General features: G+C 38.9%; 1 protein-coding gene across 1 annotated transcript in view; it reads left to right on the forward strand.

Moving 5' to 3' along the window:
- The window catches only part of bcam (basal cell adhesion molecule (Lutheran blood group)), a 52,472-nt gene extending 41,144 nt beyond the window's left edge, over window positions 1-11,328 (forward strand). Inside the window, exons 10-16 of the mRNA XM_067600982.1 lie at window positions 1,169-1,310; window positions 1,835-1,959; window positions 2,738-2,879; window positions 3,225-3,248; window positions 6,409-6,550; window positions 7,753-7,852; window positions 9,166-11,328. Of these exons, the coding sequence (XP_067457083.1) occupies window positions 1,169-1,310; window positions 1,835-1,959; window positions 2,738-2,879; window positions 3,225-3,248; window positions 6,409-6,550; window positions 7,753-7,852; window positions 9,166-9,168 (678 nt within the window). The 3' untranslated portion in view covers window positions 9,169-11,328. The remainder of the gene's footprint in view (window positions 1-1,168; window positions 1,311-1,834; window positions 1,960-2,737; window positions 2,880-3,224; window positions 3,249-6,408; window positions 6,551-7,752; window positions 7,853-9,165) is intronic.
- The last annotated feature ends 5,908 nt before the right edge of the window (window positions 11,329-17,236 follow it).

Consider the following 17,236-nt stretch of genomic DNA (forward strand, 5'->3'; position numbering starts at 1 on the left):
TGGATATTTTGTGATTCTGGTTGAGCTTTGATGCAGTCTTTTTTTCAGGACAACAGTTTTTTAATTTTTTTATTGCATAAGACAACATTTTCATAATGTGATACAGAACTTACTTAGTTTGCAGCTGCCATACAACACTGTAGCTGTTGGATCTGCTCCCTTTAAAGACAGTTGTGATTCTGCTATACTGGCTGCATTGTGTTGTGTCCAATGGCAGCAACTGGAGAGCAGAAGCTGCTTCTGGTTTGTGAATGAGAAAAAACAGCAACAAGACACATTTTGTCTATCTAATGACTCATTTAATAATTAAGCATATAACTGCAAATCCTTTGATTTTTTTAGTTAGTCTAAGATAAGTTAGACATCCACCTGTGCAGGAGACAGCCAAATGCAGTACATTTTGTTTTGTACTGCATATTTTTAGTTTTATAGTAATTATGTGAGTTAAACTTTTAAAACTGTCTGAGTTAAAATGTAGACAAGCTAGAGTAGCAACAGCTGAGGGTCATTGATAATTAAAACAATTCATAATTTGTGTGTAGCCAGGAGAAGCACTACTTCTGGTGTCTCTTTTCTGTTACAAACAATGTACATCATGCCATATTTTGACTTTGTTTTCTACAGTAAACATACCAAAGAAAAGAGGATTTGCTTACTCTTATAGTCTATTTGAAGCAGTTCACACTCTGATACTGTAAAACCACAAATCAGTGTGTTGCCATTTTTTTTTGGTTTTGGTATTTTGGTTTTCAGCCCTGGCCCTCCACTTGTCATGTGCACAGTGTTTCTCCGATGTCTGGCCTGTTGTCGAGCTTGTGTATCTATTGTTGTGTCTCCCTGGTGTGATAGAAACTCACCGACTGCTGGTTTTGTGGGTAGAAAACGTGTTTGATCTTAGAAAGAAGGATTGCTATGAGAAGAGGCTGAGAAGAATTGCGAGAAACAGTTTCATCGTTGAGGACTGACTTTGATCTCTTATCACTGTGCTTTGGAACAGTGTGTGTGAAGGTCCTTCTTTTGCTTTCCCAGCATAACAGCGTGCATTCAAACTAGATATTCACAATGCTGTCCTACTCTCATATTCACACACAGAGAGTAAAAAGAAAGAATAAAAGGCTGGTAGTGTGAGTCCAATTGTTTTTATTTCTGGGTGTTTGTTTTCCTCCAGGGCTCTAAGGTACTCTCTCAGAACGGCACTCTGTCAATACAAGACGTTTCCTATGATAAAGCTGGGGAGTACATGTGTGTTGGAGCCGTGCCATCTGTGTCAGGACTGACAGCCGAGTTCAGCGTCAACCTCACTGTCAAAGGTAATTCACTTACCTACATACATACCATACATATAAACATAGAAACATGCATTTACTGCATGTACTGACTACCTGAGAAAAAGCTGTTTAGATAATCACATCAGCATCTGTGTCGTCATATTTCAATGTACAAACATATGCAGTTATGTGTTTCCTCTACTAAATTTACTCAACTTCCTCCTCTGACAGCAACTTTTAGACATGAGAAGCCTGCTGCTTAGAAGCTGGACAATATATGAGGCTTTACATACTCTATTCAAAGCATCAAATCTTTTCACCCACACCACCACCACTGCAAACACACAGGATAATGACAATGGCCAGTGTTAGTGTGGGCTGGGTATTGTTTTAGTTAGAGGAAGGAGGTTTTATAAAAGGTGGAAGCAGCTGAGAGATGATGTTGCTTCCCACTCCGTTGATTAGTTTCAGTATAAGATGGAACCAGATTAGTCTGCGTACGTGTTGGGGGTTTTTTCTACACTGTTAGTAGGAAATGTTAACTCGCTTTCCCATTCCCTCTCCAGGAAAGCCGATGATCGAGACTCCAGCTGCTGGAGAGGTGGAAAAGGAAGGAGACATGGTAACTCTGAAGTGCTCGGCTTACGGCTTCCCTGCCCCTCAGTTCACTTGGAAGCCCTCAGGAAAAGAGGTACAAATTTGAAATCACAGCCATGTATTGAAGTTCATACAAAAATACATCAGACAATTACGTCTTCCCTAGTGCACAGGAATCCCTTAGTTAACAAAAGGAAATAGAAGCCATCACTGCTTTCTTAGAAGTGATTGCACGAGTAAAACTATAAAAACAGAGTTGAATATGTATGCCAAACAAACAGAGCTATCACTATTACTGATTTCATTTGGGTCAATATGTGAAGTTTGAGACACCCTTTTTCAAAACATCTGAAGATCTTCTCCTTGGTAGACTGGTAGTTAAACTTCAAAAGCAATAGAAAAAGGAGGGAAAGAAACAGCTCATGGGGCTATGGAAAGTAATATTTTATTCTAATATTTCATATTGATGTGATATAGTTGAAAAGAAAATCCCACAAGAAACAGTTTTAAAGAAACTTTTTTAAAGGGGGAATACTGCTTCATAATTGAAATATTACATAAAGTTGATTGAATAAGATAAAACTTTAATGATGCTTCTAAAAAACTGGGTCATTCCAGAAGAAAACAGTGATGTATGCAAGATAAAAGATGAGAGATATTTCAACCTGTGCAACTGGCCATGTTTTAAGAGCTGATTGAGGTGTATGATTGAAAATCAAGGCATGACTAATGGATTATAACATCATTATAGTGCAAAAGTATTTGCTTTCACAATATAAATATGTAACAATGCATTCAAAATATAGACAAGAAACAATGAGGTCTTTTTTTTTGTCCTCCTCACTCTTCCCCTCACCCTTCACTCCTGCCAGTCGGTATCAGTGGAAGGCAACAAGGTGGTGAGCACCGTTACCCTTCAATCCACGGCCGAGGTCATGAAGAACGGGGTGACCTGTGAGGTCTCCAATGAGCACGGAAAAGATAGCAAGACCTTCCTAGTATCCCTCAAAAGAGGTTAGTGTCAGGAGATGACGGCAGCGATGATACTGCTTTCTCCCTCCCTCGATTTATCTTCATGTTTTCCTCAGCATTTGATGATTAGTTACGATACAAAAACATGTTTTTTTGTAGTGAAAAGGTTTGACTTGATTTTTTGAAATTTGAATTGATCTACTTGTGTTGAAGGAATGATGAAGTGATCTCATTCATTGGCTGGTTTCTACAGTCTTTTTTGAAGTCTTTTTTTTTTTTTAGAGTTCAATAATAGACTTAAATGACTGTTTTCTTTTGCTCTTTTACCAGCACCAAAAACTGCAACCTGAATGCCTTTTTCTCTTTTTTTGTTCTCCTCTCTTGCAGCAATTGACAACTCCGCTAACAGAGGTAGAGCCTTCTCCCTCCTCCTCCTCTTCTCCTCCCTCCTTCTCACAGGACTCTTTGTTGTACAGACCCTGTAATTTAGAAATCCCCCCCTCTACCCATCTCCTCCTGCCCCGGCCCCTCCATCTCACACACACACATACACACACACACACACATAGACACACACCTCCCTCCGCTGTACTGTAATCTTGTATATTTGCCCTCTTACTACCGAACACTGTGGATATTGTATATTGTTCTTCTTCTTCTCTTGTCACCTTTGTATGATGTCTGTCCTATATTTTGTGGATGCTACTACAACTTTTTGTGGCCCCTAGGGGACAATAAAGGATTCTATTCTATTCTATTCCTTCCTTTCCTCTCTGTATTTCCTCACTCAGTGTCTCTTTTTTGGTCTTTGCTCTTCTTTCCGACTGCCTTCTTGTTTCTCGCTTTTCCTGTTCGTTGTTTCCTCTCGCCGGGGTGCTGTGTGTAAGTTTGCATTAGCTTAGTTTTTGTGTGTGTATGATCTCACTGGTGTGCGCGTTGTAGTTGTTGCTTTGCTATGCTACGGGACTGAGCAACTCTCTTTCTCTCAAAGTGCTGCTCTCTGGAAACCCTGTGCTTAAGTCAGGTCTGTATCACTAACCCTATTGACATGTGTATGGTGTTCGTCTAGAACTGTAAGTTCTGTACACTGTGTGTGTATTGATGTCTGTGTGCACACACAGGTTTGTGTATTTGTGTTTACAAAAGCTAATGTGTTTGTGTATTCATACTTGTATTACTGTAGTTGTGAGGACAGACTTTAAAATAGGACGTGTAGAGACAAAAGGTTTCGCTTTTTAGACATTTACGTCTTATTATTTCAGAATTTTTTCATACGTACTTACCCCTTACAACTTGAAATTTAGAATTACGGAACAAAAACAGCTCATATAGGCAAGTCGTCCACTGCTAATACAATAGACATTACTAACTGACCACAGCTATAGTTTAAAATGGTTCACCAGAACTATGTCTGAGATGTCCTATTCTACAGTTTTAATCAATCAGACGCAAGTATTCCTCAGGGAATAGTTCGACATGGGAAATATACTTATTCCCTTTCTTGCTGAGAGTTAGATAAGTTAATACCGCTCTCTTGTTTGTACGGTAAATATGATTCTACAGCAAGCATTTGATTAGCTTAGCAGGCTAACTGTTTCCCCCTGGAAAAAGGGGGAAACAGTTAGCCTGGCTCTGTCCAGAGGTAACAAAATTTGCAGACCAACACCTCTGAAGCTCACTTATTAACAAGTTATTTGTTGTTTAATTTTTACAAAAACTGAAGTGTAAAAACCATACTAAACAAAAAACGATTGTGATTTTATAGAGGGGTTATGTGTTGGACAGTTTGTTGGCTGTGAAGTTACTGCATTCGGGCATGAAATAGTTTGGCACATAACCCACAGCTGTTTTGTGTACAAATTAAACAAACAAGATGTAATTTGTTGGTTAATGAGCCTTAGAGGAGCTGTCAGGTATTTTTTAACCTTTGGACAGAACCAGGCTCACTCTGTTTTCAGTCTTTATGCTAACCTAAGTTAACCATTTCTGTCTCTCTGAGAGTGGTATCAATTTTCTCATCTACCTCAAAGCAAGAAAGCAAAGATGCATATTTCCCAAAGTGTCAAACTATTCCTTATAGGACACCTGGCCACCAATCAGAAACAAGTATTCTTAATGGCTATAGTATAAATAGCTATTATATTGGTATCAATATTGGACATTTAAAACTCTGTTAAATCTATGATAATGTTATATTTTATGTAGAACAGTATCAGATTTTAGAAATGTATTGACCATAGACAGTAAAAAAAATAGTGGACGTAGCCACCTTGATATCACCTGTTGGTTTGTGGACTCCCGTTTTGAAGCCTTGAGTTCGGCATTTTCACCGTCACCATCTTGAATTCTTGGAGCAAGAAGTGAGCATATTTGGACGAGAGGGTGGAGCTCACCCTAACACTAGCTGCTAGCTTCTCGCTCCTAGCTTGGTTAGCATGGCGCATTTACAGTTTATGGTTAATTGTGGTAATGCTAATCTTAATGCTAATTTTGGCCAGTGAAAAACAGGCTTAAAACAAAATGTACTTACCGGAAAAACCGAACATCCAACTCCTTAGACGGTCTTTAAGTATAACCAAACACTGAAAAAGACTTTCTTGGCAACCAAAAGTTATAATTATCTTTCATGAACTGAAAACACACTAAAATAGCGACAGCTACGCCTATACACCTATTCTAATCTGGGGTTATGATACGCAATGTACGTAACCAAAGTTGTCGCCATGGTAGCGAATTGTCAATCAAAAGGTAATCATTCGTAAAGCATACCCTGACTTATCATCTATTTTATTTTAAATTGAACCATAATTTACTAAATGAACATCATACTGTATTGAAAAAGACTTGAAACTAGCAATTGAGATCATAAACACATCAGGAAAATGTTTGTTGAGGTCATAAATCAAGTGAGAAGTAGGGTCATTTTCTCATAGTCTCAATCGGGAATCTTTTTGGAGCCAGTGGAGTCGCCGGCTGCTGGCTATTAGAGAGGCTTCACTTTTCAGATCCGGAGCTTGCCGCTTGATATTGACATGTCATGTCCCCACAAATATAGTAATACAAGTGTAGGTGGACGGGTGAGTATGTTCAGTGTTGTTTTCTGGCTGGTCAGCTGTCTAGTATTGTTTGAATATACAGGCCCCGTTTTTGGGTCTCATCACATTTCAGTCATTGCATTCAAAAGTTTAGACTAACCCCACATCCCGCTCCCTGCTCCTTCTCCTCTCCACCTGCCCATCCATCCATTGTCTTCATCTGGACCCCACCCGTCCCCACCCTTTCCCTCTCTCCACCCTCCGCTCCTCATCCCCTCCCATGGTATCCACAATGAAATCATTTTCCTTCCCCCACTTCCTCCTCCTACCCCCACGAATCAAACACCCACAAATCATGCCCCTCTCTCCACCATTGCCCTTTCCAAAATCAAATTCCCTGCACCTTCCTCCTCCACTGTGATCAATCCTTCATCCACACCTCCCTCACACCTCTGTCCTTCCTTCAAATCTCCCTCCACCCCACCATCTGTCCCTCCACCCCTCCCTCCATGTATCCCTCCATTGCGGCACTATAGCTGACCAGCAGCAGGGAGGCTCCAGTGGGGTGGTGATAGCTGTAGTGGTGTGCGTTCTGCTGCTCCTGCTGCTGGTGGCCCTCATCTACTTCCTGAACAAGAAGAGCAAGCTGCCCTGCGGCAAGAAGGACAAGAAGGAAGTGTAAGTCGAAACAAGGGGAGGGAAAGAGGGACGGAAAGGATTCATTTTGGCAGTGATTTTTCTAATATGACTCAACCATTATACTGTAAGTAAAACGTCACTATGGTTTCCAATAGTGTCTTTTGTGAAAAAAGGGAAAAATAAACTCTTCAGAGGTAGATGGTGATAAAACACATTCCAGCATGTATATGTATTTTTACAAAATAGATAAATGTAATGAAAAGAGGAAAATATTTCAAATTTTAAAATCATCAATAATTCAATAAATCAATACAAATATAAAAATGTAAATAAAACTTATATGTTAGAGTTGTGTGCTTTTTGAGCATTTAAGGATTAAGGATCTTAGATTGGAATCACAGTGAAATTAGATGCAACAGATCTGCTGTATTTAACATTCTGACAATAGTTAAAATTGAAGAATAGTAACAAGGTTTCCACTCTTGAATCCTTGCTTTTCAAATCAACAATCCCACCTCATAAAAAAGATTGACCGCACACTGACAAAAAAATTAGAAGAGGTTCATAAGATGCAAAAAGAATCAATTTATCTCATGTGCAAAAGCTGACACGGTGAAAAAAAGTGGAAAAAATGAGAAGTGATTTCAGTGAAGGGACCATCTGCAGCATAACTTTTTATGAAATACTTTCGATTGCCTCAACTGTTCACATTATTCCCAGCAACATGCTGGGCTTCTCTATTTTTCAAAGAAGCCATTTTTCTCTGACAAGCTCAAAGGTTGTGTGCTCAACCCATCCATGACAATAACCTTCCGTCTGATTTTGTCAGGATTTCCATTTTTATCATTTTTAGTGTCTATTAAGAAATAATCCTCAACACCATATCACCTCAGAACGAGTTGTTGTCTTTGTATATCTTAATTAGCTGGGATTGCAGTATTATCTTTCCCTAGATTTGAAACAGGGAAGTTTGTATTTTTTTTAAAAAATGAGTAAAAAGCATGAGTAAATAGGGAAAAAAATGTTACAGTATATACTCCATTTTTTGCAGAAAAATATAGTTGAACTGTACACAAAATTTTAGACGTAAAGCAGCCCAATTGTCTTTAAGAACATTGTGTTGAAGTCAAAGCAGTGATTAACATGCTTTTGTCAAATCTAGATCCATTAGCTATACAAGGCAGTCACGACACACTTTCTGTCCTGATTCGGTGTGTTTTTGTCTCTTGCTCTCTCTACAGGGCCACTGGAGAGGTGAACAACGACATTGTGGTGGAGATGAAGACAGAAAAGGCCAATGAAGAAGCCGGTCTCCTCAACAAGAGACCGTCCACAGAACAGGTCAGTCAATAGACACAGGCATCACTGAGTTTTGGTGGTTTAACAGTGAGTTCCAGCTGTTGATTACGATAGGGCAAACCAACCAGGTCTGTATACGACTGAACAAATTAGCATTAAGTGTTTGAATTTTTTGCAACACCAAAAAGTTGAGAATGGCTACATAGACATAAACTTGCCTAAAATGATCCCTTATACCAATTGGGATCAGTTTGACGTGAACATGAATAATGCAGTCAGCAGAAATATCTTCAGAGACATCATTCATGCTGAGTGTCTAAAGTCAGTTTTAATTCAAATAGAGAAGAAATGACGGAGGGTGACAGCTGCACGGAGACATCCGAAAATGTCATCACAAATGTAAAACATTTCATCATGAAAATTATGGTAGTGGCATATTTGACGTGAATGTGAAAGCCAGTTTAAGCAAGCCTTGTTTTATGAGATTTTTAAGACTACTGACAGCAAACTGTGTGACATTTCAGAATTGCAGCGAGATTGCACACACACTTTGCTTTGCTTTGAAGTGGATATAATGAGAAGATGTAAAAGTCTGTCTCTCCATATGCTATCAAGTGATGTTTCTTGAGACGTCATTAAAAAAATATCAACACGTAAGCCTTCTAAAAGACTGCATCCAAGCTACAGACTTCTCAGAAAACTCGACTTGTATTTTATACATTTGTTGACAGATTTATTTAGGAGAATGTCTCACCACAACAAGTGTACAAATAAAGTAACATATGCTTATAATGCTTACAGCTTGTAATGCCAGCTGCAGAACACATGACTCTGCTCTGAAATATAATACTCTGAGATCAAATGCTCTATACATATATGTTTGTTATCTCCTCTTGTTCCCTGTCAGCAGTCCACAGTCACTCTTTAATAAAGATGTAAAATGATAATGGTAAATTTTAATGGTAATTTTCTGATGCTGGTATTGTACAGCTAATTTGGCCAGATGTGTGTGTTAATTGACAAACATATAAGCAGCAGGAGACCATTTCATAGTGTTGCATTTGAAAATTGTTTGTTTTAATGTTATAAAACAAACAATTAATGCAACTGTTATCTAAATACAAGAACATATATACATTTATTGGCACTTAATAAACGTACATTTTCTTAAGATAATTATTTAGTTTAAGAATACTCAGAATTTCTGGATGATGGATATCTAATTCTTTTTTACCGGAAAACCATAAGTACAGTAGTTTCTTATCATCATAAGCATATATTCATCTATCATGATGGCACATTTGTGATATTTATATTTTTCTCTGTGTGTTTTTGTCTCTCTTTCTCTCCAATAGTGATGACATGAGACAATGAACATTACCGACTGAGGGATGAAGGGAAGGAGGACAACGGTTATGAAGACAACAGGGCTAATTTTTATTTCGATATGGGACTGTGGGGAAAATCAAAAGGTGGAAATGGGTTTGATTTGGGGACCTCACCATGCTTGGTATTGGGTATACTTGTTTTATAACCAGTGGACCTGTTGAGTGGAGCTTCTCCTTTTTTTTAAAAAGATAGATTTGCTCTTAAAGATTAAACTCCACCCATCTGTGTTACCACAGGTTTAAAACTGTACATGTGCAAAATCATAATGTGACATCACTGTATGGCATTATTATCATGGCTTCATTTGATTGTAACTCCTTATTCACCAATCACATCTTCGGTCGACTCCTCTGCAGAGTAGAGCTACACACACTGAGGCGTGGATTGACACAAGCCAAACACAGGGGCAAAATCTTTCTTATCTACCCCAAATGCAACACAAAATGCCATTATGCTTCTGTGTTTTTTGGAGTGTGTGTCTGCATCTAAGTGTGACACTGTAGTGACTACTCTGTCTTGGAGTCTGCACTTAAATTCTCTGCTTTCTGCTGGGTATGTTGGGATAAATTATCACAGGCTGCCATTCTGTTTTATTCACTTCAGTAATACGTGATGATTTACGGCAGCTCACAACATTTAATCCCCAAGCACGCTATTTGGCACACATGGCTGTAACATTTCAGCTCAAAGAAGCTCTGTGTTCGCTTTAGTGATGTTTCTTTAATTGCATTTTTACCACCTGTGAATGTTTATATTTTTTTTTTCAATATCCCTAATTAGCTTTTGCTAGAAACAGCCCAGGCATTTAGTAATGCCAATCTTTTCTCTACAATTGCTTGCCTTTTTAAATCCTGTTAAAAGCCACCAAACAAGCAAGCTATTAGGTTGTACAAATTTGTTTTTGCCATTTCCAGCATACTTGTATATTATGTTAGTACATCAATCATTCGCTTGTTTTCCTTTGCGTTCTTGTTTTCTTTGTAAATTCAAATACTGATTAACCTGTCTATCGAGCAGGAGGTGTACTGTGCCTGATGTGTGGAGCTCAAAGTGTCTGTGGTTACTAAGCTGCTGGCCTGGGATTGTAATTGCTACCGTTTCTTACCAAGTCTCTCACAGCCTTTCAGTCCTCTTCTCCGGGATGAAACAGTTCTCACAAGCACAGCACGCAGTGGTTCCGCTCAAAAAGCCCAATTATCATCAGCTTTCACTGTAAAATTGGTGGAATTTGGTGAAATGGTCGACAATCTCAAACTGTGGCCTGCTATGTTGTCGTTTTCTCATGACAACAAAATGGGACTTGTAGGGGCTACGGCGCAGTAGTCACAGATTCACCTATTAGGAGAAATCACTGGCACAGATTCACCCTAGTTTGATACAAGCAGGGAAGGGAAGGGAACATGGGGGAGGGATCAGGGGATTTGCTGGTGTATGTGAGTTATTTGTGATTTTTACCAAATGAAAGAGTTTTTGAGTGTCACAGCAGGAGTGTTTTTTTGTTTAGGTACGCGATACAGACATTTATGTTCCTCCCTTACACTGTCGGCAGGCCAGAGAGAGATGATAGCAGGTTGACAGGCCCTTTATCTTTGTTGTACACTGGAACCTACGGCCTTGATTTTTTTTTAAAAAAAAAAGGTCAATTCAAACCACTATCTATGCCCAGAAGGCTCATTTTATTTTTCAATGTCAGTCTACTGATCTTGCCATAAACTTATTGACTGTTAGCAAACCTGTGATGGCAGGTGAAGACTTAAACTTGGAGCATCTTTTTTATTTTTATTTTAATGTTTTATATAAAAAAAATATTGTGGTATTAAAGTTGCTTTGTTTTTTTTTTAGAAAGGGGATTCTTCATTTTGGAACTACTGAGTTTTCATTTTTCCCATGCCTTTCCACTAGCTGAGAAAAGAGAGAAATGTTTTGTTTTTTTTTTAAAAAAAGGTTTCTTTTTTATGAGATATTCTCAGTGCTTTACTTCTCTCTCTCTCTCTCTGTACTGTATACTGTATATTTTGTGGTACGCTGTTGTGACCTCTGTGGTGTGTTGATGTATCTTTTTATTTTGTTCCAGCTGTGTAGAATTTATAATGAAAAAAAAACTCAAGAAAACCAATCACACCCCTTTATTCTCCGTGTTTTTATTCATGTCTCTGCAGTTAAGAAAAATACTACTTTGGAATTCGTTGGGCAACATCACTGTTATTTTTCATCGTTATCACAAATGGGATTAAATGTGTGAAATTCTCTGTGCATGCTCATCAAGATGCACAAAGTTGTGTGAAGGTGAATTCCTTGGAGGCAAGGAAGTGTGTCTTGCAACATAAACCCTTACTCACCACTGAACTTCATCTCAAAAATCTTACACCACACCAAAAGACTTGTCGGATGTCAAATTGCTTTTGAATTCATCCGTGTATGTTTTTCCTTACACTTCCTCGAAGATGACATCTAAATTGATTTCTAGCTTGCACCAAAGTTTAATCTCTTTGATATAACCAGCATTATGTAAATTTCCCCTCACATTGATTGATCCCATGATTTGTTGTGACAGAACAGAAAAATGGAGGAAGCTCATGTTTTACATCGATAAGTACTTGAAGGATGGGCTCATTGCTGACTTCATGATGCAGTGTTCTCTCTACTCGCTTTCATGTTTAAAAATGAGTCGAAATGAAGCCATCAATCATCAGCAAATTGATATGCGCCTTTGTGCGTAGATCAGTAACCGTTAGTAGGATGATTCTTATCAATAGCGGCTATAATGATAATCTGCTATTTTAAAATTCATATATCAAAGCAACAGTTGATCAAGAGAGATCAGGAGGGATGAAAAATCTAAACTAGGCTGATTTGTTTTCCACATTAAGAAATCTTTCTTCCTCTAACATTAAGCTTATGTAACAGTGAACTCTAACCTTGTACCACTGGCAATTTTACCCAACACTATGCATCTATATATCTACACAGGCTCACTGCTTACAGGTCTGTCAGCACAATTCTCCTGACACACACACACACACACCACCCCCCCTGCTCTGCTGGCTCTCCATTAGGAAATTAAAAAATCTCCCATCAGTGTGACCTGGAGAAATCGATCTGTGCTCCTAATACAAAGCAGCAAAGCCAGAAGCAAGCAGTAAGAGGGTTTGGACATCTAGAGGGAATTTATGGAAAATGTAAATAACTGTGTCAGATGTGATGGAGGTGAAGATATATGTCAGCATCTTCCTGGGCTTCAGACTGCTGCTTCAGATGTTTTTCTTTGCGGAAACACATCTGAAAAAGCAAATCTTTTAATGTTTAATTCCGGGCTTCAGTCTGAAGCCCCTGAAGATGCTCCAGACTCTGCAAAGAAAAACATCTCTTGGATGCACTGAATAAATAATAAGTAATGTGGAATGACCCCAGCATTGAAATGATAAGACATACTGATGATAATATAAAAAAAATGTAGTCTTTGATTGACTTGCTTCTTTAAAAGTAATGCTATATTTTTGACTGAGCAGCGGCCACTGTGTCCACATGGAGAATAACAGGACAGTGCTTATCAAATTTAGGCCTACATTAATTTCCCAAGATGTTCATGTCAGTTGCTATGAAGATAAAACCATTAAAATGTTTCAATCTGTGACCAGTGTCAGGCAAGTTGCTCAAAAAATGCTATTAATTACTCATTACATATCATTTAAAAAGATTTTTTTTAAGTAAGTGTATTGTTACTCAACAGCAAAAGTATTTACATTACTTGTTACTTAACTTTCATTGCTCACTTAAACACCTGCAGAAATGGAAAACAAGACACACTTACAGCCGTTTTGACCATCAACAGCTAGCTGTCAACTCTGTGACTGCACACTACAGAAGTTTCATTCTCACAATCAAGCTTCACACACCTCCAACAAAACCAGGTGATTCCTGAATGTAGGCTTACCAGTGGATAATGTAAGCAAGCCAACTAATGAGAACACATAATATAATGACCAGAGTCAACACGTAAAGTGCAGTGTGTAGGATTTAGGGGCATCTAGCAGTGAGGTTGCAGATTATAATGTAATATAGTAATAATAATAATAATATGTAATATGTAATATGTAATAGAACCTATGGTGGCTGTGAAACTTGTGAAAAATGTGAAAGATCTTTGATTCGTCTATTCTGGACTACTGTAGAAACATGATGGTGCAACATGGCAGCCTCCATGGAAGAGATATAAAGGCTCATTCTAAGCTAATGAAAACACAACAACTCTTAGTTTCAGATTAAAACATACTTATCAAACTAATCAACCCTCCATCAAACTCCCAGTAAGACAGCAAATAAGCCAACCCCCAAATTGTCAAAAGTAACAGAGCATTACTGGGATCAGTAACTGTTTATTACTAAATTTCAAATTGTAATCCATCACACCACTCGTTACTAAAAAAAGTACTTGCATTATTGTACTTCCCAACAATGTCTGTGACATGCTAAAATGTAGTGTAAGTCAGTGAACTGAAATATTAAATACACAGCAATGTGTTAAGTTTACTTCAGCCACTAAGGTATTAGTAGTTACTGATCATACCAGACTACACAAGGCTGTAATAACTAAACCACTCAGTGTAGTGAATCTGAGAAAGAGTGTGTTTTATTGCTTGGGAATTCACAATTCACCATATCATTTGTTAGAGGAAGAATGTGTTATTTTTTCCCATCAAAAGTTACAAAGTCTCGCTTTAAACATATACCCCCTGTGATGCTGGTAATAGTCATGAATAAATGAATGTGATGTCATCATAAGCGTGGTAAAAATAGGCTTTAAGGGTGTGGTGTGGATCAAGAGGATATTGAGTGTGTATCTTAGCGTGTGTGTGTATGTGTGTGTGTGTGTGTGTGTATGAGAGAGAGAGAGATCCTCTTCTTTTTTTTCTTTTTTTTTTTTGTTTTACAAAGAATGAGAGGATCAGAGCTTTTCAGTCTTTCTAACAATGAGGGGGATTACTCCCCTTCCTTCTAATGTCCTTCCCTTTCTCCCACCTCCTTCCTTCTGCCCACTGTGAGTTTTCCTGCTGCCTCCACTGGGTTTAGTTACAGTAGCTTTAAACTGATTTAGCCATTTAGTGTCAGCCTATTGAGGGATGACAGCCACCGTTTGTCCCCTTTGCCTGCTCGACCCGGATCTGATGGCTACTCAGTAGTATTTGGCTCGGGTTCAGCCCAGCATACACATACACACACACACAGAAATAGACTCTTTATGCGACGTTGTTGAGATGGATCCAGGATGTACAAGGCTCTGGTGACAGCCCTGCTGACAATATGTGCTCCATCATCCTGCGTAATCAGCACACACATGCAGTTTGTACGCACAACCCCGAGAGCAATGAGGCATGAAAAAGGTCAGCATGGATGGAGTGATTAATAGAGGACAAGGTGTGTCAAGGGAGGAAGAGCAGGAAGAGGATAATTCATAGAGAGTCTTAAAAATGGCAGAAAGTAGATTTAAAACGGCAGAGAGGAAAAGGAAAAGGAGGGAACTGAAAATGGATTTAAAGGCAAAGTGAAGGAGGACACGGTGTAGTTGGAGGGTTTACTGTCAGGATAAGAGGAAATGAAAGTGGTGATTGGCGACGAAGGAAGAAACAGAAGAAGCCTTGTTAAGATGTCATAAATCTGCATTGGCGCTCGGATTTCAGACAAATATTGGCCATAAAGAAATAAAACAGGAGATAGAGGGAGGGAAGAAAGGAGGAAGGGAGGGAGGGAGTGAAGGTGTATGGCTGAGAGGTGGAAGAGATAAAGAATGAAAAAGCGCTTGTGTGATAAATGTGTTTATCTCCCTCAGTCCTACGGTTTAATATCCTGTGTGGCTTGAATGTGTTTACTGTTCGGGTGCGATTATGAGAGACAGAACAGAGAGACGGTACCTTTGTACTCACTGTGTATGTGAGTTTGCGCTTACCTGTGTGAGCTTGCATTTATTTGCTGTATTTCTGATATCTATCTTGCAGCATGGACGATTTGTTTCATGGATTGTATCTGCGGGTGTGCTATTAAGCTGAGTAGCAGCCGATCCCCCGCCACCCGAGTTTCAGCAAGTGTGTGAGTGTGTGTCACTCAGGAGAGCCAGACTACCTGTGGGGAGTTTGGTTATGAAGGCAAAGCTGGATGTGTTTTAATTTTAATTAGTTAGGCTACTTTGTGTTGTTTCTGAGGGAATGGGAGATTGAGAGCTGTATCAGAGTTCATTCAAGTTAATGCAAGGATGAATGCGTAAATCGAGGTCAAAGGCCTCTTAAATTCTCCATGACAGGCTGAGGTGAACTTTATTTAAAATGAAATGAAGACACAAGATCAGTTGTATTTGTAACCAGAACCAACAATCACACAGGAAGAGGAAAATATTTCTGTTTCTCATAATGCTTGGATGACCACAAACATACTTGTGTCTGTTGATTTTTGTTAAAGTTAGTTGGACATAACTATTAAAAATGACACCTTCATTTACAAAAGAGTTAATAGTATTAAACTGAAAACTGATTATGCTACTTTTCATAGAGCAAAAATCACTGAAGCTTTTGGCCATAGAATGGATTTGTTTCAGAGATATTAAATAATGAATTTCTATAGTGAGGTATTGAATTTTAAGTACATATTTAGCATTTTGTAATGGAACTCTTCAGCAGAATCATGTCAAATGGACTCATTAAAGTGAAAAGCTGGATGAACTGAAAGACTAGTGGGACCAAGTCTGTTTAACATCATAAAAGGCAGACAGACCATATTGCTGATAAACTGCCATCAGGAGGTGTTCATCGGTATACCGCATGTGTTTAGAATACTCATGCATTTGTGTTCACACACAGTCACACACCATGAAACACTGGATTTTAAGTACTGCCAAAAGCAAAAAAAATCCCCTGATGCCCAGTAGAGAGAAGGAGAGAGAGAGAGAGGGGGGGGGGGGGGTTGATGTTAAAAGAAGAGGAGAGAGGGAGAAGGGCCCGGAGGAGCTGAAAAGCAGCTGTTGAGTGCTGCTCCTCCGAGAACTTCTGTACATGCTACAGGCCCCTCCCATCAGCTAACATTACAGCACAGCAGCTGTCTGGAGGATAAAACACACACACACACACACACATACACATACACTTACCCAGTTAATAATATCTATGTTTTTGAAGATGATTTGCTAGCATGTTTGTGTGTATGTATGTGTGTTAAACCAAGGTTCCTGAAATGGCATACATACCTAGAAGCATGTTGAGTTGTGTAGCATGATGAAAGGGTAGCACATTTTTCACACTTGACCTTGTTGCCCAACTCTTACTGTAGAAAATACACCTTAAAACACTCGTCACACACATACACACACACCTGCCTGCAGCCAAACACACACACTCAAAGAGCCAAGAAAAACAGCGGTTGCATTTACATCATCCAACAATATGCCAGCTGATATCGCTCCTTGGTTTCCTCTTTTTTCCAGTTTGCCTCACGTCTCACATATTGCATATGCACACATACATGCTGTGGAGAATGTTTGTTTCCCTTGTGTGTTGTAACAGTAATAGCAGTGACAGCTAGAGCGACTTAGGGCATCCCAAGAGTACACCTGATAATTACTATCATATGCTCCACTGACTTACTAATGGAGCTTTGCCATTATATCTCATCCTGTCCTCCTTTTTTTCTTTCACTCACGTATTCACTCTCATCTCTCCTGCTGTCGGAATTAACAGGATCTCATGTGTGTATCACTTGTTTTTATTAAACGAGGGCGAGGGCGTTTGGAGCAACCTTGATAGCACTTCTTTTTTTTTTCTTAATTTATATCCTCTTTTCCATTTTCAATCTCCCCTTTTCACCTTAACTTCCATTTTATACTGCTCATTTAGTTGTGTGACCTTCCCTACTTCCTTTACCTTAATGGGAAAAAAACTACCACCTATCAAGTGATGAGAGAGCTCTGTTTATTACAGAGCCAGAGGGGTCTTATCAAGCTGCCGTGCGCAGTAATAGAAAACACGACATACCGTTTAGTCACTGACAGCTGCT

Source organism: Thunnus thynnus, chromosome 10 (assembly GCF_963924715.1).
Source record: "Thunnus thynnus chromosome 10, fThuThy2.1, whole genome shotgun sequence".
In the NCBI taxonomy this organism is placed as follows: Eukaryota; Metazoa; Chordata; class Actinopteri; order Scombriformes; family Scombridae; genus Thunnus; species Thunnus thynnus.